This window comes from Monopterus albus, unplaced genomic scaffold (assembly GCF_001952655.1).
Source record: "Monopterus albus unplaced genomic scaffold, M_albus_1.0 scaffold31.1, whole genome shotgun sequence".
In the NCBI taxonomy this organism is placed as follows: Eukaryota; Metazoa; Chordata; class Actinopteri; order Synbranchiformes; family Synbranchidae; genus Monopterus; species Monopterus albus.
The window spans coordinates 4,739,036-4,760,799 of record NW_018127911.1 but is presented as its reverse complement, the minus strand read 5'-3'; the positions used below and the strand labels follow the sequence as shown (position 1 = coordinate 4,760,799).

Genomic DNA, 21,764 nt, shown 5'->3' with positions numbered 1-21,764 from the left:
CAGCCTGTGGGGTGGTCCACATGGACAAAGGATGCGGTGCGCACATCAGATGACGCATGGTGACAATCACTGTCTAAAAAGCTTCAGTTTATATTGACATCTATTCTAATCAGCAGGCGGTCTGACTATTACTCTTCAGTATTTTTTCTTTTGCACGTTCCATGCACAGTCGTGCAGTCTAGTCTCCAACTGTGCATGTAAGTGTGGTGTCCTATAGTATCTTTAGGTTATCTATTGAACACTAATTGAGAAAAGACATACATTGTTTGTGGGAAATAATGCATGTCTCATCTTTGTCACTGTCTCCTGAACAAATCTTACTTTTTATAGGATATTGAGGAAGTTCCTTAATGAATCAAAATGTGTGTGTGTGTGTGTGTGTGTGTGTGTGTGTGTGTGTGTGTGTGACAGTGTGAGTAGTGGTCAGCTTAGCAGGTTTATACACACCGGTTCTGAATAAACAATCACACTGTCATCATCATAACAGCTGATTTGTTCATACAACTTTGCAGCTGCCTTTGTCTGACAAAAGTACATATGCATGGCAAATGAGACCTGATCACCTAACCGTAAATAAATTCTAAAGTTCCATATCCTTTCTGCTCTGGCATCATAACCTCTAGAGTCCCTGCGTCCTCATATGAGGACCGCACAGCTTGGGTTTCCAAAGCTCAGGACTCTAGAGGTTAAAAAAACTAACTAGAAATAACATTTTACACTTTAAAAAGATATCAATAAATCCATACAAAGAGCCATACAATAAGCCAGCAATAATACTAAAGACCTGTAAATGTATAATACATGAAATCCCTGAATGAGTTTCAGGAGTATAAGCAGGTTCTCATCTAAACCTACCCTGGTTTTTTTCTGTCACTCTCTACTAAAAAGCTAAATGCCATAATAAGACACTATACAATACTTGAGCTCAACGTTATCTTATTGCTTATCTGGATCCACTTATAAGCTTACATTTACACATACAGCTGTAAACGTCTTTTTAAATGGTCTCTTTATGGTCTGCTACTTAAACATAATATTCTAAGATTGACTTATTTGACTGTTTACTGTTGTATACATTATAATATGAGACCATATTAGCAGTAATTCAGCATGTTCTTCATCAAACCATCAGGCAGTTTCCTGGACAGGGTTCGAATTAAGCCAGAAGTTTAGGTCTTAATCTGTTTTGAATAAAATCAGTGAAAATGAACACACATCTCCAAGAACAGTACAACAACTTCAGGTAAGAATCATCAACTATATTACAATACTCTTTTGTGAAATCACTGGGTTGACAGTACAGTGTTTATTCAGTACGGCTGTTGTGGAAGAATATGAAAATAAACCTCCAGAGAGCTAGTCCTGAAAACCGAAGAAGAGTTTGTAGACTGGCAGATGACCTGGCTTTTGATCTAGATTCTAGTTCTGTACTGGAACCAAATTCCTTGTGTGTGTAACATACTTGTCCAAATAAAGGTGATTATTATTATCCTATTGAATTTTAGGATTGAGTATCTTAAGGAGGCAATAAAGAAGGAGAGAGATGCAATTGTCTCAAATTTTACATCAAAACACGTTTGTGAAATAAATATTGCTTTATTAATTCATGCCTATTTCTGTAACATACCAGACAATATACATGAAAGACATTTTATTTGCTCATTAAATGTGAAAAGGTATCTTATCAGAGCATATGGAAGAAAAAGTAAATGATGTGGAATATCTGCTTAAACTGGCACAGTGCAAAAGCATCTCTGTATGCAAGTTGTCTGCCATCTGTTGTACTGTAACTACGTTTGGATTGTCGCCCTCTTCTATTGGGGGATCCTGGCATCTCTATTGTTTCAGATAGTTGTGAAGAACAGCTGTTGCGGTGATGACAATACAGCATCCATTTCAAAAGCAAATTTCATTAGCATGCTGCAATGGGTCATTTCTGTCAGCAAGAACTGGTCTAGCTGGTCCTGTAAACCTTCATTAACATAGTCCAGGTAATCCACGTGTCTTCTTTGACAAACAACATTAATTATAATTAAACCTCCAGCCTGGGTGGTTTAATTTAAGGCTCAAATTAGTCCTGGGGTAGCTCTAATCTTCCTCCAGAAAATCTATTTAGTTAATTCAGAACTAGGCTAAGTTTAGCACTATTTCAAACCATGACTGAGAAAGCTGATTTCTGTTTAAGTCTAGGATTAGATTTAACACTGGCCTAGTCTGCAGCTACTCCTGCTGGTAAAATTCAAAACAACATAGCACCATCAAGTGGTTTCAAGGAGGAATCGCATTAAGAGTTAGTCTAGCATGTAGCTCAAGCCAGAGCAGAAGTTCATTTGGGTCTTTTGACCCTGACTGTTGGGACGCCCTCTCAACATGCCCCAGTGGGGCAGGAAGTCTGCTGCCAGCTGGACCGAGACGGCGTGACTGGGGGTTCTGGTAGGACCACTGGGCTTCAGCCAGTATGTAAATAGTTGTTTTGGTTACAAACGGCGGCGCTGTTCTGTCTCCGGTTTCCTTATCATTTAGCCTATTGTGAAATCTTCTGGCTTTTTAATTGGCTCAACAGGAAACGTGTCGCTCGCAACGTGTGAAAGGACTTCACAATTCGATTTCCCTGTTGTTGCACCACATAATTAAGAGTGCTCAGAACAAAACATGTTTTTTGTCACTGACAGTCCTGGTTTACAATTGGTCTCTCGATGCCCAATTAACTTTCTCACGTAGCTGTTGCAGATTGTTAGCGTAAAAATTTTCAACCTTTTATTTTCTCTGCTCACAGTCTTCGTCGTGCATCTTTAGTTGTTTCCCACACCTGTATTTTATTAAATAAGTCTGTTGTTTTCTTATCAGTTAATTATTGACTACGTGTTGCTCACGGCTGAGGTCCCTGGTATTGGGGAGATAATACGCGGTGTGTTCCCATAGATACATCCCAACAGATGAGCTCCCATGACTGAAGATACTGCATCGTGGGAAAACTCCAGAGACCAGTAGGTTGTGCCATCGCCTGTTCCGTGGCGGTGCACACAAGCGAAAAGCTGTTCACCCTAGCGCGCTGACATTCTGCAGTACTTGGCGATTGTCTGCATTTCTAATGCTGCATCACACCAGCAGTTATATGCAGTTTGTTTTTTTTAGTTATTATTTATTTTAGTTGCAACCTCCTGCTTAATCTGTGAATCGCCTGCTGGCCTGGACTCGTTGTTCTGACGTCCTCGAAACCAGTGCGCGTGCCGCGTCCTCATCTCCGCTGAACCCTAGACATTTGGCACTATAATGGCCTATAAGCTGTCGTCTCGTAATTGGGATCAATCTGTTTTAAGTTTATTATAACTAAGATCTCGCTTTATCGCGCGCTCTAGTCTGCTTTTACGCGCAAACAATGAGCTCGGAGAAGCCAAACTTTCTGTCACAGCCCGTGGTGAAGAACGTTTTCATGTTCAGGAATGGGGATCCGTACTACGAGGCTCGCCGGATAGTGATAAATCAAAAGAGGGTGGCCAACTTTGAGACTTTGCTGAGAGAAGTGACCGGCGGAATACAAGCTCCGTTTGGAGCGGTGAGAAACATCTACACCCCGAGGGGAGGCCACAAGGTGGACTGTTTGGACAGCCTGCAGAGCGGGGAGCAGTACGTCGCTGCTGGGAGGGAGAGATTCAAAAAGATGGAGTAAGACTAAACTAAGACTTGGCCGAATAATAACTGCTTTCTGATGGTTTTCTCACAGTGACTAAAGCCTTAATACTGGTAAATACTGGTCTCTTGTGTTTCCCCTTCGGTGGTTAGGGCTTGTATAAAGTTAGGTTCAGGTAAGGTGAGGGGAAAGACTCACTGGAAAACAGACTTTGACAGAACACTATGCAGTTTTACGATGCAGAAGCCCAGGATTAACCTATAGCAGTGGGCTAATGCCTGCAGGAAGGCATGCTGGTCAATTATAATTACTGTTAATGCTGTTTGTCCTGTTCCATTGTCTACATATATAAAATTAGGCACCGAGCATCAGACCTTTTGTGGTCTTAGAGATGAGACAACAGTTTTTCTTCTGTGCCAAGTCACAGCATAAGGCAAAGGAGATGAGCACTGTAGCGAAGCGTGCCCTGACCTGGTCTCAAAATAAGTGGATTTATACTGCGGACAATGAGCTTTCAGCAGTTATTCATAGAATGCAGCTGAGTGGGAAGGTGTTCTGGAGCCACGGCTTACTGTCACCGAGCTCTTTGACATAGGTATTTAACATGTAGATACTGTGTTAATCCCCTGCTGCAAAACTGACAGAATAAATAATAGACGCCTGCATTCTCAATTTTGTTCACCCCATTTCTGCAGTTGTGTGGAAAATCAGTTCTAAAGCAAGGGATGGTAAATACATAAATAATTCACAACACTGACTTACCATTATTATGGTACATAAGACAGAGCTACACAGTATTCCAGTTTAACTGACAGCTACTTAAATAAGATCTAGATATTACATTTGTGTTATGACAGCAGAGCTAGCAAATTACACAATCAATGTGTCTGAATTAATGTGTCAGCATATTCAAACTCTTAATTGATGAAATACAGAAATGTTTATTAGTTACAAAGCAGCTCTCATAAATTCAGAGTGCAGTGTATGATTAACATAGGCTTGTTTCACTTTCATCTGCAGCTACCAACAGATTGGATCCCGAAAGAAGAATAGATTGCAGAGTCTTCCAATGCAGGTAAGGAGACAGTCTTGCCACTTAAAAAAAAAAAGAAGAAGAAGGCTTATTTAAAGGAAGTTATTACTGTTAGTAAGTTAGTCAGGAAAGAGAGGCTCTAGTTGAATACAGTCAAATGTGTGATGATATATTTTGTCTGTTCTCTGTGTAGTGCAGTAGCTGTGGCTGTGATGCTCAGTGTGGTGGGCAGCATCTTTATCTGCACACAGCTGTACCTTCTCTTTACACAGTGAATTCATTCAGCTCCACTATAAATCATCATTCACTAACTGCATTACCTAATGAGCTAGTGCTGCGCTGTTACTGTGGCATGTTAGTAAGAGACGGTATCTAATAGCTGTGCCTAGAATTCCCAGTCATTGTGTTCTCTGGTATGATGCGAACACATTGTGTAAAGATGGATTGCAAAGTCTTGTCAGTTATCTTAGAGACAGTCTTAGTGTGTTGTGCATCATTTTTCTGCCTTTACCAGAGAAGATCCACCTAAGACCACCCAGTATCCTTGCCTGATTTGATGGGAAAGTACCAGTGTGTCAGTCTCTTGATAACACATTAAAAGAGATGTGACTGGACATTTTAGCAGTGAGCTAGCATGTGTGTGACAGAAATTTACAGCAGTCTTTGCCAAACACAAAAACACTGACCACATTGGAATGTACTAGATAGATTATTTTTAATTTTCAGATGTGTAAACTTTGTTAAGGTTTAGTAGCCACGTGAGAATGAAAACATTTATTATTGGCTCATTGTCAACAGCTTTTATGTTGTTGCATTACTTTAGATTTAGTTTTCGAGATTAATGAAACACTTCAGTGACTGTTTTTGAGGCAGGGTTTCATTTACAGTACCTGTACTCGAGCCAACACTTCAACATTTGAAACTGCCTCTAAATGCAAGATACATGAGGATTTGACACTCCTGACCCCATCACAGCATAAAGGTTTTAGAAAAAATAATTTAATCATGTTGTAATGTTTTTCATTCCTCTGTGGTGCTCTGTGTGAAGAATCACTTTGTTGTTGTCTCAGTGGCCATGAATTATTGATTTTATGGATCATAAGCATCCCTCCTTTTAATGCATGTTTAATCACCAGCTACAAAGTCACAGCCAAAACAGGAGCAGCTTAAAGACAAGCTGATCTATTTTGAAAGTCAGCTGCTGATTCTTTTTCCAAAAGTGAATACATTTTCCTTAAATAATAAAATTTCCTCTCGGTAGGGCACATACATTATATGTGTACTACCAACTAATATTCCAGACCTTATTACCATAGACATGATTATGGGGACAGTACGGCAAAAACAAATAGGGGGAAATATTTTGACATGCTACTTTTCATCAGAAACAGTATCTCATGAATTCTTTGTCAGGATGATCTGTACTAAAAGTGTCAATTTTTTCTGTCTTTCACCTTCGTCTCTGGTCTTGTAGCCAGAGCCTCAGGAGCACTACCTCTCTCCACCTAAACATGCTTATCAAAGAAAGGGAATTAGGAACTACTCTCTGTGCTCTTGATTTTGTCTTATCACCCCTTAATAAGAAGCTTTTTCATCACAGATAACCTCAAGGGCCTGTGCTGTGCTGCTATGATTATTTGACAAGCATAAAAAGAGCCAGTTTAGTTAACAAGGACCTTGCATCCCCCTTGTTACTCTACCTACCTTGCATGGTTGTGTCGATTAACAGTGAGAACTCTTAGTTGGCTGCACGGACAGGCCAGGCATAATAGCAAAAGGGGGATAGAGCAATATTTGTGGATGCTCTTACTCACAAGTATGCCTACTGAATCATAAACAAATCAGGACACTAGTTTGGTGTTTAAAATTTTAAGCCCTGTATAATATTATTATAAAATTTCTCATTATGCCTCAGTCTGGACTCAAATCATAGCTGTGTGGTACAGTTTAGTAACTTTGAATGAGCTGAAACTTCAATTCATAAAATACCAATAGCATCAAATTTCTAATATCACCTTAAAATATTCAAACAGTAACTTATTTGAATTTCTGGTTCTGATACATTAAATGAATTTAGTTGTATTGTATTTATACCACATGGTGTACCAGTAGGCTGTAATAATATTAACTTATCATACCATATAATATGTTTTTGCATGAGTTTGTTATTTTCCTCATATGGTGCCACAAATATTTTATATAGTGAACGTGAATTTATGTGTTATGTCTAGAGTTTCTCCCAGTTACAAACCTCCGGATAACCTGATTGCCAGGCATATTCATTAAACATTCGCATCAGGATCACCACACCCAGAGCACCTTTAACTGACCCTTACTACAAGTTTACCATAGAGAAACAAGAAGTCATGTTCCACAACAATCCACACAAGGGGCAGACAGACACAGTTGAAATGCTACAATGCCAGCAGAAGCATAGCCCACTGCATGATATGAAATCAGATTTGTTTTTTCATCTAATTTATGCCTTACAGAATTAACAAATTCTCAAATATATCAAAAAATAAAAATATAAGCATCCCTCCCCTAAGATATATCATCAAGACTATGCCTTTTAATGCACCTCTGTAAAAAGCATATATTGTGAAATGTATAAATAGAATAATATGAATCAGAATCAGAATCATCTATGTTTGAACATACAAAGAATTTGACTCTGGTGCAGAGGCTCTCGGGGTGTTTGTAAGGCACCAGGAAATTAAAAATAAACAGTGCATGCATTCAAATAGGAAATGTGTTATAGTAATAGAACCAACATAGCTCATCCTACAGTACAGTCTACTGCACAAAAATAAAATATGAAAGAATGAATATCCAAACATCTACACAAAACTATCTAAACTACTATATCCTACTGGAAACCACTGAAAAACCATTAGTATAAAAATCAGTTTATAAAATCTGCATACCATCGAAATGACTGCTCAGTTTCCGTATAGGTTATTAAGTTAACAAAAAAGCATTTAAGATCAAATTCAGTGTTGAGTCCATGAGGAGTTTTTAAACAGCAGATCCAATAAGACATGGCTCAGTAACACATTCTCCAAATTGCCACCAGAGAAACCTTTTCAGTACCTATGTAACCTAACAAGAAGATGAGATGATGTTTTTGTACATAGTATATCTTCCATTATTGTTACAGTTCCCTTTCTCCTCAAAAGTCTAAGTCTAAATATGTGCCAGCTTAGCGCTTGTGATGCTAATTTCCAGGAGGACACTAAAATGCATTGATTAGACTTTTTCCCACTGTACAATAAAAAAAATCATGTGCTGATAAAAATCACTGTCAACAGCAAAACAAATCTGGTATTTGTATTAGCTCCACAGTGACTGATCCGTGCCTTGCCCAGCTCGTTTCTGTTTGTTGCTGTTTGTGGACTGGTTACTAGCTACGTGGTTTATACTAGTCTCTGTGGTTTATAGTGCACATAAAGGACTAGTGGTTAAAAAGAAGTGCAGATGCATTTTTGATAAACAGTGTTTTGGGGAATTTGATTATTTCAGCAATTATGTCATTTAAAAAGCATTTTAAAGTTTTATGATCTTTGTACAGTTTGTACAGTTTTAGCCAGATACATGAGGCTGAGACTCAGTAATAAGAACGTCTCTGTATGTCAGTATACAGTGAGTGTCCTGGCCTTTGTGCCTTGTCACTGGTATATGTAGGAATATGTCCAACACCTTTTTTTTTTCTGAAGCACAATTTTGAATTCTGCTTCTCGCCTTCACACCTCTGTTACCAGGTTGCACTCACAAACCCCAGAAGACTTTTAATATAACCAACCTCCTCCCTTATCACTTTCTCTCCTAGGATCCAAATCCCAGTATTATAATCACAGCGGGTACCAGGTGTTATGGGGTAGGACCTGCTGTGCCCAGTCTCTGCAAACTCACAACCTCGAAGGATTACCACGCTCATTCTTTGGTTGTCCCAGCGAAGAGAGAGATTCTTTTAGTGTGTACAATTGCCCTTTGGCTTTGGAGTAAAAGCATGTGATGTTATCTTGTTTTCTTGTATTCTCATAGCAAAAGGAGAAAAAAAAATGACCAAAACAATTTAAAGAGTGGATTCATTATTTAAATCCATATGTGTAAACATATATTTGTCCACAATAAACACATAATGCTACGTATATCAAACTGTTACCACTTTTACTGGCCCTGATTCTTCAAGCAGTTTTGGCTCTAGAAGGTTACAGTATTCGCCCTGTTGACTGGCCTGATGCTATATTTAGTAATTGAAGTCAGCTCATGGGTATATCAAAACCAACTCCAGTTTTAGCATTTGTCCCTGAAGCAAAACTCCCTAACGTTTGCACAGGCCTGTTGTTGTGAGACTTCACCTGCAAAGAGGTGTTCTTAAATCCCAACTGGATCTACACTGGTCTGAAAACAAGCCTTCAAAGCACCCATAGGTTCCCTTTTGCTCAGAACCCTGAAATATATTTACAGTATACAGTATGTTACATAATATCAAGAAGTCTTGCTGGCTTCTCGCCCACATATGCACTGCGCAACCAAGCTCCAGGTTGCACTACCGTGATGAATGTGAACTTTACCACAGTGCAACATACATCCCTGATGTGAATGATTGATTGCATGTTTGATACTCTTTGATATACAAAAATAAGACATTCAACTATTTGTGTTCCCTTTATTTTTTTGAGCAGTATATTTCAGTTGTTTTCAACATTTTTATTTTCAGGCTAGACCACTGCCACAGAATCGACTCACTGTTTCACCACGATTCCTCAAACCGATCAAGGAGCCATGTACAATATTGTAAGTTAAATACACTACAATGCCACAAATGGATTTTTTAAAGATTATTTTCTGAGGTTGTGAAGAGGCAGATGCAACTGTGGACATTGCTCCAGAGTCTAATGAATTTGCCTGCTCAATTTTGTAGCTTAACTTTTACACACTGGATTTTAATGTATCAGTTCATTCATTAATTTACGTTTAACGCCACAGACTATGAATTATAACTCATAGGCACACAACTGAATGAAGAGAGATCCACTTCATCAGTCTGCTGTACATGGATGTTCTTTTTTGTGTTTCCTGAAACTGTATGTATTTTACTTAGTGTGGTAGCAAACGGCGACATCTTGAACCCAGCAATGAGGCTGTTGATCCAGCAACGGATTCTGTGCCAGTTTGACAGAATTCTAGAGATGATCACAGAGAAGATGGGGTTGAGAGTTCTGGGTGGTGTTCGAAGGTAAATCTAGATACTGAACATAGGGACTGTATTTTTCTTAAACCATCCTAGTAGCATTTCTGTCTATACTTATTAAGAAAATTAAACAAGAACAATGCAGTTTGACAGAAGCTTCAGACTTGCATCTTCTTCCATTATAGCAGATGATCTCAGTAGATTCTTTAGCACCTTGTCCCATACATTTGCATATAAATTCAAGAGAAATTTCCTCAAACTGCTTTGATTCAATTATGCTAACACTAACTTTTTTGAATAACTGTGTTGCATGTGATTCACATATATGTGTATTTTGACACAATACTATGATTGTTAGTGAAATGACTAACTTAATAAATGGCTACATGAAGATTGTGGGAGGGAATTATCAACTTAAACGCATCTTCTTTTAACAAACTGGTACAAACACAAAGAGAAACTATGAGGCTTTTTGCTTTGTGTCTTCTTTTTAGTCTTTACACTTATGAAGGCCACCAGGTGACTGATGGGAGTCAGCTGGAGAGCGGTCAGCTTTATGTGGCTGTAGGAAGAGAAAAGTTTAAGAGGCTGGCCTACAGTGACCTACTTTTCACCAAGCCACGAGGCACAAGGAGGGTCAACGGGTATGCGCCACACTTCAGAAAAAATACTACAGTTACGTACATGTTGTCTGAATACTTCATAGTAAATGCTAGTTATTAAAAATTCACAGATCTGCATTATGGCGTTATTTGCCTCACAAAAAATATTAACCTTTCAGTATTTTCAGAACACATTTGAATGTATTTTTATTAAGTTTATTGCCTGTTTTATTTTTTGTCCTTCCCGTATATGACCCCACCAAATGAAAATGATTTCTATATTAGGTTGTGCTTTTGTAGCCTTGGAATTTATTTCTTCCCATATTTGTTTGTACTCATATTTTTCTTACAAAGCAGTATTGTGTTTATTTTCATTTACAGTATACTGACCCAAGTCTATACTGAGTAAGTTTTCTTTAGTTATTCACATAAATAAGATCGACCAATAAGACACATTATTAGGATGCATCAGCATGTACAGCCTTGAGTTGTGGAAATTTAAAAATGGAATACTATGGCTACTAGGGATGGTTCTTGGAGACTATTTTAATATGTACCACTGTGGCAACTAATTACTCCTCCAGGGCTCATATGTTGTTTTTTTTTTTCAAATCTCCTGAAAGTTTCATCCCTGAGCTTCAAGTTATTTTCATGATGAATAATTTGCTGCTTTTGAAAAAAAATGTGGCAATTGTACTTTTATGTTTAGGCGTTTAAGGTCCGTGGAAGTAAAGAAATTCAAAAAGAAATGTAATAATGATTACTATTTTACGTGCGTGCACAAATCTATAAATGTATAAGATTTAAAAATCATAAACATGCACTATTTAACACACATTACACAAGGTATATGAGAGATAAGTTACTGATCAATACAACTACCATTGTTGTATTGTTAGTTGTTCCACTTTTTCATTTTCAAACATTTATCCTATTAAGGTTTATGGAGTTACATGGATAATGTCTGTTGCATATATTCATGAGTCAGGGTTGTAAGGTGTGCACTCTTATGTATTTACGTAATTATTTTCTTTGTTTGTTTTCAGAATGAAAGGTTATTCTCTACCACCCATCTACAGATCCCCCAAGCAAAATGGAAACGTAAGAACTGCATATGCTTTTATTATGTATATAATTTACATTTAAATGTGATTTACAAACCCTAAAATTAGGAATAGGAAATCTAGTATATTCATAACTTAGATACAGTAAATACAGTAGATTTTATAAACCGAGTTGCAGTTAAATAATTTACTTAGCAAATACAAAGTAGTGAGTGGAAGTGTTTGTTTTCTAAATCGTTTTCTTGTTTTAACAAAGTGAAAGGAGAAACAACCAGATCCCTGATCACTCATATTTTTATAATGTATATAACTTTAGTATTAGTCATGGTTAACAGATGTTTCTCATACACTGACTAGACTTGCACTTCCCCCAGAGTAAGTCCACAACTCGGTGCAGTGAGAATGGAGATGGAGACTCCAAGGCCTCTCCCCCAGACCACAATGGCAACAGCAAGGAACACCTAGTCTCACTCGTCAGAGAGATCTCTCAAGCCAGACTTATGTCCCTGAGGAAGATGAGGAGTGGACAAAGCATGACCCTCGATGTGACTGACAATGGAAATGCAGGTGAACATATAATCACATATACATCAGTACATCACCATAGTAAAATTCAAAAGACAGGAAGTGTTCCCCTAAATCTACTTTTGGTTCACTGTATATGAGAGATTAGTTGAAAAATACAGCCAGCTCAAATCACTGTAAAGTCACCACACAAAGTGAAATGATTGTTGTGATTTCACATTTTTAAAAACAATTGTTATCAGGAACATATTCATATTCATAACCATATCACAGGCTATTGCAGATGCCATTTAGTATTCATACTAGCTTGCCCCTGTTTGATTCTAGCAACCATTTACTTTTAATATTTGTCAGTATGCAGTATATCTACTGTATGTCTGCAAGAACGTGTGTGTGTGTGTGTTTATAAACCAATGCTAAAGTGAACTGATGCATGTGCAGTTCAGAATATAGGTATGTGGTTTAAATGATATTCTTTCTCATTCATTTCACATACCAATGCCACAATATCATAACAGTAGTTGCTACCTGACCTTTTAAAGTGTATGTACCGTAACATGCGGTTAGGATTGTAAGATACAAACACTGATGTAATTCATGGGCTTTTAAATCTTATGCAACCTGCTGCATTCTTAAATGCCCACACAGTGGCACTGTTGCTCTGCAAAAAATACAGCAAAAAATATTGAAAGTAGGTCTAGTATGATGACATAAACCACTATTTCAAGAAACACATTACATCATCTTCTGGGCTTATGATTAGTCTGTTACAATATCATAGAGGAAGTCTGTATCTCTACATTACTTCTGTGCTCACTGGCAGCTGGCACTCATCTGAATATTAAGATGGTCGTGGTTTTGGGACCCTAACAGATGTTTGCCATGAATAGTACATCCATTACATATAATGAGTGAGTGAGAATTGAAAACATTTTCTCTCTCTCTCTTTTAAATTCTACAGTAAATGGGACTTAGATTTTCAGCAGACTGCTGCTGACCTTATTGCAGTATGAACCACATTACGTCATCTTATGGCTCTTGCTTGTTGTTGCCCCCATCTGGCAAGAGAGTTGACAGCAGAAGACCAAAGGAGCATGGAGAATTGTGTCTGTGGTTCAGGGGGACTGGCATTTTGCTACAAAAGAAAGGAATGAGGAATGTGTGTGTGTGTTGGGTGTGGGGTATTTGTCTTTTGTATGCATTTGACATTTATAATGTCACCTTCAAAATCATGAGATTGTTTAGCATGTTGTGGATTACCTTGGGTAACAATGACCAAATATTAAATTAACAGACAGAGGGTTTGGAAAACAAGATCAGACGTTAGAGAATGTTGTTTGAATGTGTCTTAAAGAATATAGCATGTTCTTATGCACCCATCAGTGGTTGACCTAGAAAGTCTTTTGCTAAATGCTGCCATTTAACTACAGTCAGATCAGTGTAAGCGATGAAGACGACTCCATGTATAGCGGTGAGAGCCTGCCTCTGTCCATTGTGCCAAACAGACTTTATGTAAGATACAGAGGGTTTCCCAAAGGCATCTTTACTTTTTTTGTTCTTTGCCTCTCTCAAAGCAAATCTGTGCTAAATCTGGCTTCCCAAAAGCAAACATAAGCTCAAATCATCGATCCATACTGGCTAGACAAATATATATATATATATGTTCTGTACACATTAGAATTCCCAGAGCAAGTAAGTGTAGGGTTGTGGTCATGTTTGTCCAGTTTAACAGTGGGAACATGGTGTTCATATCACCTGTGTTTAGCGATTCACAACCACCAAGGTGGTTTTGGTGTTCTTTTGCCCTTGGGGAAATCATGATTGGGTAAGAGGTAAACGCATCTTGTGCTTGTGCCAAAAGGAACACAGTCAAAAAGTTGGCTGACTGGCAGAGGCTGTGGAGAGGACACAGCATGAAACCCATACTTCAGATCTCTGGTGTGTTAGAGGTCTGGAACAAAAACAAAACATTATTATAAAGGTGTCATGTCATTTTAAATGTATTTCTGAGAGAGGGAGGGAGGAGACGGAGATAGAGGGGAATAACATTAAAGATGCTGAGACAAACCAGCTATTGAGAGAGAAACAAAAACGACAAATGAGACAGTGTGACCGCGTAACTTGAGAAAGTCCCTCTGTTCTGTGCTAGCTCTGTTGTGACTGGGAGGTTTGTGTATGGTCTGTGTGTGTGTGTGTGTGTGTGTGTGTGTGTGTGCGCGCACACACACCAGAGTTCCCATTATTCACTGTCTATCAGCTGCTGGGAGCCAGACTGAGTATAACTCTGGTGTGTTGTAAAGCCTCTGACTTTTCTGCTTCATTAGAATGAACACACTTGTGAGTGACAGCAAAGACAACAGGGAGACGTGTGACCAGTCATGCAGAAAAGGTCATGAAATTAGTTTGTACTTACTGTAACAAAGACATTTGGCTTAAAAGGCCTAACCAAGAAGATATGTTGTCTGTCGTACAGTTCATCCAGCAAATATACACTTTATGGTAGCTCTTTTAAATTGTGTAAATGTTTGGTCCAGTCAGCATTTTCTACAAAAAACACTTTCCTGTTCAGTTGTAACCAATTAGCAGCTGCTGCTATGCTCAAAATAAAAGATATTAGTGTCTTTCTCCACATCTTCTATTATTCCTGCTCTATCTCCCCTCACATGTCAAACATGTCCTTTCCTCCTCCTTGCTGTCTTTTATCCTTCTGCCTTTTCTCATTTTTTTCTCCCATTTTACATCTTCTCTCCTCTCTTCTCAAGGGAGCCATTAACTGAACTGGTCACAAAGGCCCTTTAAAGAAGAGGGAATAAAAGGTTTAGATGATGAAGGGAGAACAGATTGTTGTGAGGAAAAGAAGGAGAAAAAAAGAGCACAGGTGGAATCAAAGTGTGAATATGATCACCCTCTGTCTGAGATGGTGAAGCATGAGCATTGGGTGGGGGTAAAAGGTACAGAGAGATACTGAAGGGTAGAGGGATGGGTGGGGTTTGGATAATTGCCTTTCATTTGGATAATCTCTCCATTTAGAGTCATCAAAGCAGAATTTTACTTGCCCTTGCCCCTTACTGAGGCCAAATTGCACCTCCAAAAAACAACAAACGGGGCCTTGTACTTCAAGAGGGAAGGGTGGACAGACAGAAAGGTATGGACAAGAGCAAAGAGAGAGAAGCCCATAATAGAGGGAGAGATGTGGGTCTGCTGACAGAGAGGGAAGTGTGTCAGCTTATTATCTGGACTTATATATGCCCGGCACAGTACATGCCTCTGTGCATGTATTACAGTCACGAGGGGACATGTTAGTGTCAGGTCTATTCTGAGCATGATTAGCATCCATCAAAACAAGCAAATGTTCCCCCTTTAGATAATGGTGAGCATTCAACAAAGAAAAACAGTACTGATATATGATATACAAGTTCTGCATTAAAACACATAGCAGTGCAGTGTGAGCCTGGCACCGATGAACCGATGAACAGGAATTATTTAGTATAGGTATCGTTTGAGTACATTTACCAAGGCTCTTGAGACAGAATGCAGTCAATATATGCAGCAGCAGCACGATGTAGTATCTATAGGCGTATTCTTTTTAGTAATGTACTAAATACTCAACTCTGACCTCAAAGGGTTGAAATAGTAATGTCACAGTAGCTGATGACACTGTGAGTATTTTGAATGACTTGTCTGAGGTTTCCCTGTGGAAACACACTGTCTGGCCATTTTTATGGTGTATGAGTTGTCTTTTAAAAATTATGGGGGAAAACCTTCTTTTTTCAAAGATGGAAATGAAATAGAAGTTTGTCCAGTGAAATGTGGCGCACACACCCGACGGTCTTCCTTCAATTCAATTCAGTTTATTACTTTACAAAGTAAGGTCTAGACCCTACTATCATTATTATTATAGAGGAAAGCCCAACAAATCCCCCCTGGGCAAGCACTTGGCGACAGCGGGGAGGAACAACTCACTTTAAACTCCCTTCCTGCAGTTTAGTTCAGTTTAACATCTCTAAGTCTAGAGATGGTGAGTTGCAAAACAACCCAGGTAACTCTGCCAGTGCTAGCACTGAAACATCGAGGGCATCCTCTTTCACACAAATCAAGTCCTGACTACACTGCTGCCTCTGTCATGCACTAGGCCTCATCTTTAAATATGTAATATAGCAGAAAGATGATTCCTGTTGTTTTTCTTGATGGGCCTTTGCTTTGGTTTCAGGTTCAGGTATTTTTCAGAAAATCATTAATTAATTAATAGGAAATATTCTTAATATATGTGAGCTGAATATGAAAGACATGCAGACTGCTGCATATTTGAGAGCGTCAGTGTGTGTTTGTGTGTGCATTTGTACAGGCACAAGCCACCCAGGCTGATCAACCTTCTGGTGTCATGAAATGTGATACTGCCTTGGGGAATTAGCCCCGTTAGCATATGCACTGTATCTATAATCAGAGTGAAATCGGGTTCAAAACAGGCTTGGGAGGCAGGAGACGTGTTTACAAGGAGGCTGTATGTGTTAAATCATGTGCCTCTGTCAAAAAAGAGGTTAAGCAGTGAAGGGTGACAGATGGCAACATTTAAAGGAATGCTTTTTGTTTGTTTGCTAAGTTCTTAGAAAGTGTGGTTTGTGAACACCGTTGAAAGGATTAACGTGTGTGCCAGCTGTTATGTGCACACTCAGGCAACATGGCCACTGGAGCAGAAAAAATTCTTTATAACCCTTTGATGCAGAATTACTGTATTAAAGACCAGGGTGGCTGTACTAATCTGTCACATTAATCTGTTAACAAGTGCTTCAGCTGTGACACACTGTCGCAGTGTGACAGTGTGATAGTTGGGGTACAGTGTGACACTTTCAATGACACACATTTTCTCAGTGTCTGTCACTTCTAATCTAGGATGCTTTTCTGGGGCTGAGCTGGTGGAACAATATTCGGGGTACTGTAGTTGTGATGCGAGCATCAGAATAAGGGTTTGTAATCAGCCTAAGACACTGAAACAGTTTTGACATACATTACCACCTTGATGCTCTGAAGCCACATATACATTATCAATTCATATGTGTTTCTGTCATTTGCCAGTTTTAGGCCAAATAATGCACTGTAGGCGACATATGCGGAGATGGTGAAAACATACTGTATTACAAAGGATGTAACTCACATCAGTGTAACCCAGAATTTATTTATGATCACTGAGACTTATTTTAAAGAGGGCTCAAAGAGCTTAAACACAAAATTATTGCTTTCAGTCCGTCTTGGCTTAAATGATCAAATACTCAACTATATTCAATGTTATTTGTTGATATATAAAATATCTGCATTTTAGAGCTTGGAGTCATTTGTGTGTGCGTGTGTGCGTGCGTGTGCGCCTTGAGGATAAAGAAAAATCCAGTTTTAATATCTGTTCATATTGCACTGATTAGGCACAAGCCATTCAAAATAAAGTCTTCATATAATGAAGATACTTGATGGTAAGCTTTCAGGTAACTGTGAGCAAAGTGAGAGAGAAAAAACTCCATGAATGATTAAAATATCTAACAGAAGCCATGACCTTTATAAATATTACTCTGCCTGTTTGATCTAAAACATTGATAAGCAGAGCCTTCTTCTGACTTAATGTGAAAGATATCTGAGCACTGCTGATAAAAGTTCACTCTTGAAATATAACTGTATATTCTTTTACTCAGATACATCTTGTAAGCAGACCTTGAGGTAAATGATTTTAAACATTAGAAATACTATAAAACTTGTACATTCTATAGAGGACATCAATTTATGATCACACACAATATAAGACCTGTGCATCTGTTTTTAGTGCATTCAAAAGGTTTAGAAAAATGATCCTTATGATATTTTAGTCCTAACCAGAGTTTACAACAGGCTTATTAATTGAAAGCCTGTAAAAGGCCAGTGGTTTAGTGACCTAGCATTGCATTCCATAAAGGCATTTGCATTACTAATATGATGAGTTGGACATACTCAGCTGTGAGATAGTGGATTGATGGCCATAACATTTTTATATAAATGTGTTTATATGAATTTACAGTATAAAAATGCCCAGTTATGTTTACAATGAACATCATCTTTTAATCCCAAATCTGATGAAACCTATGAATTACATGAGCATACAGTCTATAGTGGGAGAGAAACAGAAGAATGAGCAAAGCGTCAAATCATGACATTTTATACCAAATAACTGGATAGTTTTTCACTGTATATTTAATACCAGCTGCATTTCTCCCATGGAAGCTGGTCATACTGTGGACTGGGCCACACTTGCTGAGTAGAAACATTTTTTTAAGTACAAGTCATGCTATTTTACACCCCACTATAAAGTCAGACATGTGCTGAGTGTGGCACATTAGCTTGATCTACTGTACATGAACAATTTAATTCACTGTATGGTGATATACAGAGTGTTGTGTGGAGTGGTTTAGAAGCATTAAGTAGTGTGTCAAGGCCCGAGTGTTTATGTAACATTGGAAAGCTAATTCTAGCGATCACTGCAAGGCAGAATTAGCTTGTGGAGGCCACCTCAGCGATTTTTCCATGCTTTATGTGTGTGTGTGTGTGTGTGTGTGTGTGTGTGTGTGTGTGTGTAAATACAGTGTGTAATAAAGCTGTGCTTTTGTTTTTATTTAGAATTGCAACCTCTGCCATTTAGCTATTAATTTTTCAGAAGTAGCTTTCAAAAAAACAATATTCTGCTCTTGCTCAGATTAAAACAATAATTATAATAAAAATCAAAGTCATTCCAGGACATCTGCTTGTCAGAGGGTTTATCTGAGTGCATACTGGCTGACAACAGGTACACGATGTAATATCAAATGAGTTTCCGCTTAGCTTGCGGTGATAGCAGCTTGATTTTGTTCAGCATTCTTTTAATTTCAAGGAGTTTTATGGCAAAACACAAAAAAAAAAACCCTAAAAAAACCCTCCTGTGACTACCTGCCCAAAAACACATATACAGTCACCACAGCATCAGTGGGAATGCAACTACTGGGACACATGACTCTGTAGTCGACAAGGGTCATTATCCACTTTGCCTCGGCACGTCTCGTCTTGGAAACAACAGGAAAACCAAACTCAGATAAACCTGCAAACGTACTCAATGACGCACACGTTGCCATCACTTCAGCAATTACCAACATCTGAATTTATCCTCTGATAATTTCAGCGATTCTTTGCCGTCACAGACATAAATTCCATCCATCCTCATTCAATCAGTGCTCTAGCATAGTTCAGTCTACACCGAGTTTCTATACTATACTACTACACTTAACAGAAGTAAATATGAAGAAATAACGCTGAACGTCTCACTAGCTTCTATGCTGCTTTGTTTACAGCTCTGTTTACGCACGTATTTGGCATCACCAACATGATGATATCAAATATGACGTACCAGAGGGGAAACAAGCTCATCTGCTGGAGAGCCGAGCCCGGTCGGTCAGCAGTGGGAATGCTGGCACAAGCCGGTCTAGCTGGCTATAAAAAAACCCATGTATACACATTACTTTTGGTGGGAAAGCGGTAAATAAGTGTTTGTACGGTAAATGCTGGATACAGATATTTTTCCAATACTTTTCTCATGAGCAGCAGAAAACATTAAAAGAAATCCAAAATACTCAAAGACCATTTTTACATTACTTGATGTTTATTTGAGTGATTTTCACTACATGTTTGACCCTCACTAATATGATTTTCTAATCATGTCTCAATACTAGGAAAAGATTCAGTTCAGCAGTTTTTCCCAGAAGTATCACAGTATCTTCTAATCCTAGAAAAATGATCCAACAGCTTCCAAAGAAACTAGAATAAATGATTTGCACAACCTTAAAAACGGCAGGTTTCTCCAGCATTGTGACTTCCCAGCAGTTTAAGGCAGCATACATCCTCAGTAAACCTATTTCTGGTTCTGTTTGCAATGAAAAAATGTGTCCGTGCCTTTGTGTGCAGATTACCTGTGGAGTGAAGAACTGGATTGCATTGTATGGCCCTTACTCAGAAATGCTTCCTGGAAGAGTGGAAAAGCTTTTAAACATGTTATTAGAGCCCACAAGTCTCTGCTTACACTGTGTCTTGATTAAAAGAGGAGTGTTCTGTCATAGTTTGCTGGCAATAGTTCAGGGTTCATCTGAGCACACTAAACTTCTGTGATACATATTGCTGTTTGATTAATTAATTTAATATATATAACCATACATATTTCACTGAATAGTAGTTATATCATATTACCTGGTCACTGAGTTCATGGGTTACTAGAACTGGCTAACCACACAAAATGGAAGCACAAATCACAGAAATGTGCCACCGTGTTACTGGATGTAACATGTAAATGTAACAGCAGAAAGACAGAATATCTGTGTTTGTGTTTGCAGACTAAGCTGGACTTTGCTTGCTGAGGAGCGGGAGGTTATTGTAGTTTACTGACTATGTCACTACATCCTCAGTTGTGAGGTTTTTTTTTAACATTTCTCTGGAACCAAAAACATTTGTAACTTTATCTTTCATAAGAATGGCAGCATGGGAAATTTATTTGAGTAATTACACCCACTTAGAGTTGCATCATTGTTTTGCCTCACACTGATGGTTGAGATCTAGCATTACCTCTGAAATGTGGGTTTTCTCTGTCTGTGTTTGTGTACTAATAGTGTATAAATGAAAGAAATCATTTCTGTGTGTGTGTGTGTTTTGCCTGAATACACATACAGATACTCATATTTACACACACACTGGCACGCCCAAAAATGTCCAACCGCTTGCAGTGCCACATGGTTTCATTGAAAACCAAGAGGGAAGGAATTCTAAACTTTGCATTTAATTTGATGTAACAGTTTCATGAGTCTGTGCTTCATCCTCAAATCATGTTAAGATGTTTAGCGTTTTTAAAGGCTCATCCACTGCTTACTGCTTACACTCAGTCGTTCCTGCCTGGCCGTTAATGAATGCGGGTGATTTCCATAAAATATTCTTAAAGAGGGCCATTATTATTACCATAACGTTTCATCTCCCACCATAGCTAAACTTCAATCAGTTTTGCATTTGAAATGCATTATATGTCTCTATAAACTATTCTAATCTCTACCCAAGTCATTTTTCTTCTTTAACTGGAATGTGTAGAGAGGGAAACTAATATTAAAGAGATTAATTATACTGTTCTGTTTTCCCCCCCCACCCTTTTGCCATTTACTTCTGAGTGGAAATTTTAGTCTCATCCAGTATTTCAAAACAAGTGTGTAATTATGTTGTTTAGCACAGCGTATAGTTGTATCCCTCTTATGATGTTTAGGGTTAATTACTTCAAGGCCTTTGATGCGCATGTTCATGAAAACTGAAAAATCCCTATTAATTTTACACTCCAACAAACTAGTCTTGCGTCAATAGAAATGACTGCGGAGCTGGTACTGAGTTATGGTATTGTATGATGTCTTCATTTAAATACCAGGGCCCACACACATACTGCATGTTCCACTTGCACCTCTCGCAGTGGGTTGTGCCACCTTGCAACTAGCTTCTCGGGCAGAATAATCTTGACTGCAGCTTTCAACTTTTGTAAAAATTAAAAACTTGAATTTTCAGTCCCTAACACTCAAAACCAGGGATGAACATCAGCACTGGCAATGTGGACCTCAGTTAATATTTTTAATAGGACTAGAGTATGTTTGTGTGTTGGTATGTGCAGTTTTACCCAAAGCAATATTTAAGAACAGCATCTGCTATA

General features: G+C 38.4%; 1 protein-coding gene across 1 annotated transcript in view; it reads left to right on the top strand.

The window, feature by feature from the left end:
* Positions 1-1,205: 1,205 nt before the first annotated feature.
* LOC109958329 (doublecortin domain-containing protein 2-like) overlaps positions 1,206-21,764 on the top strand; it is a 28,474-nt gene continuing 7,915 nt past the window's right edge. The window contains exons 1-10 of the mRNA XM_020596874.1: positions 1,206-1,243; positions 2,254-2,433; positions 3,442-3,666; positions 4,652-4,706; positions 9,388-9,464; positions 9,772-9,906; positions 10,356-10,505; positions 10,845-10,868; positions 11,510-11,564; positions 11,902-12,094. Coding sequence (XP_020452530.1) covers positions 1,206-1,243; positions 2,254-2,433; positions 3,442-3,666; positions 4,652-4,706; positions 9,388-9,464; positions 9,772-9,906; positions 10,356-10,505; positions 10,845-10,868; positions 11,510-11,564; positions 11,902-12,094 — 1,132 coding nt within the window. The remainder of the gene's footprint in view (positions 1,244-2,253; positions 2,434-3,441; positions 3,667-4,651; positions 4,707-9,387; positions 9,465-9,771; positions 9,907-10,355; positions 10,506-10,844; positions 10,869-11,509; positions 11,565-11,901; positions 12,095-21,764) is intronic.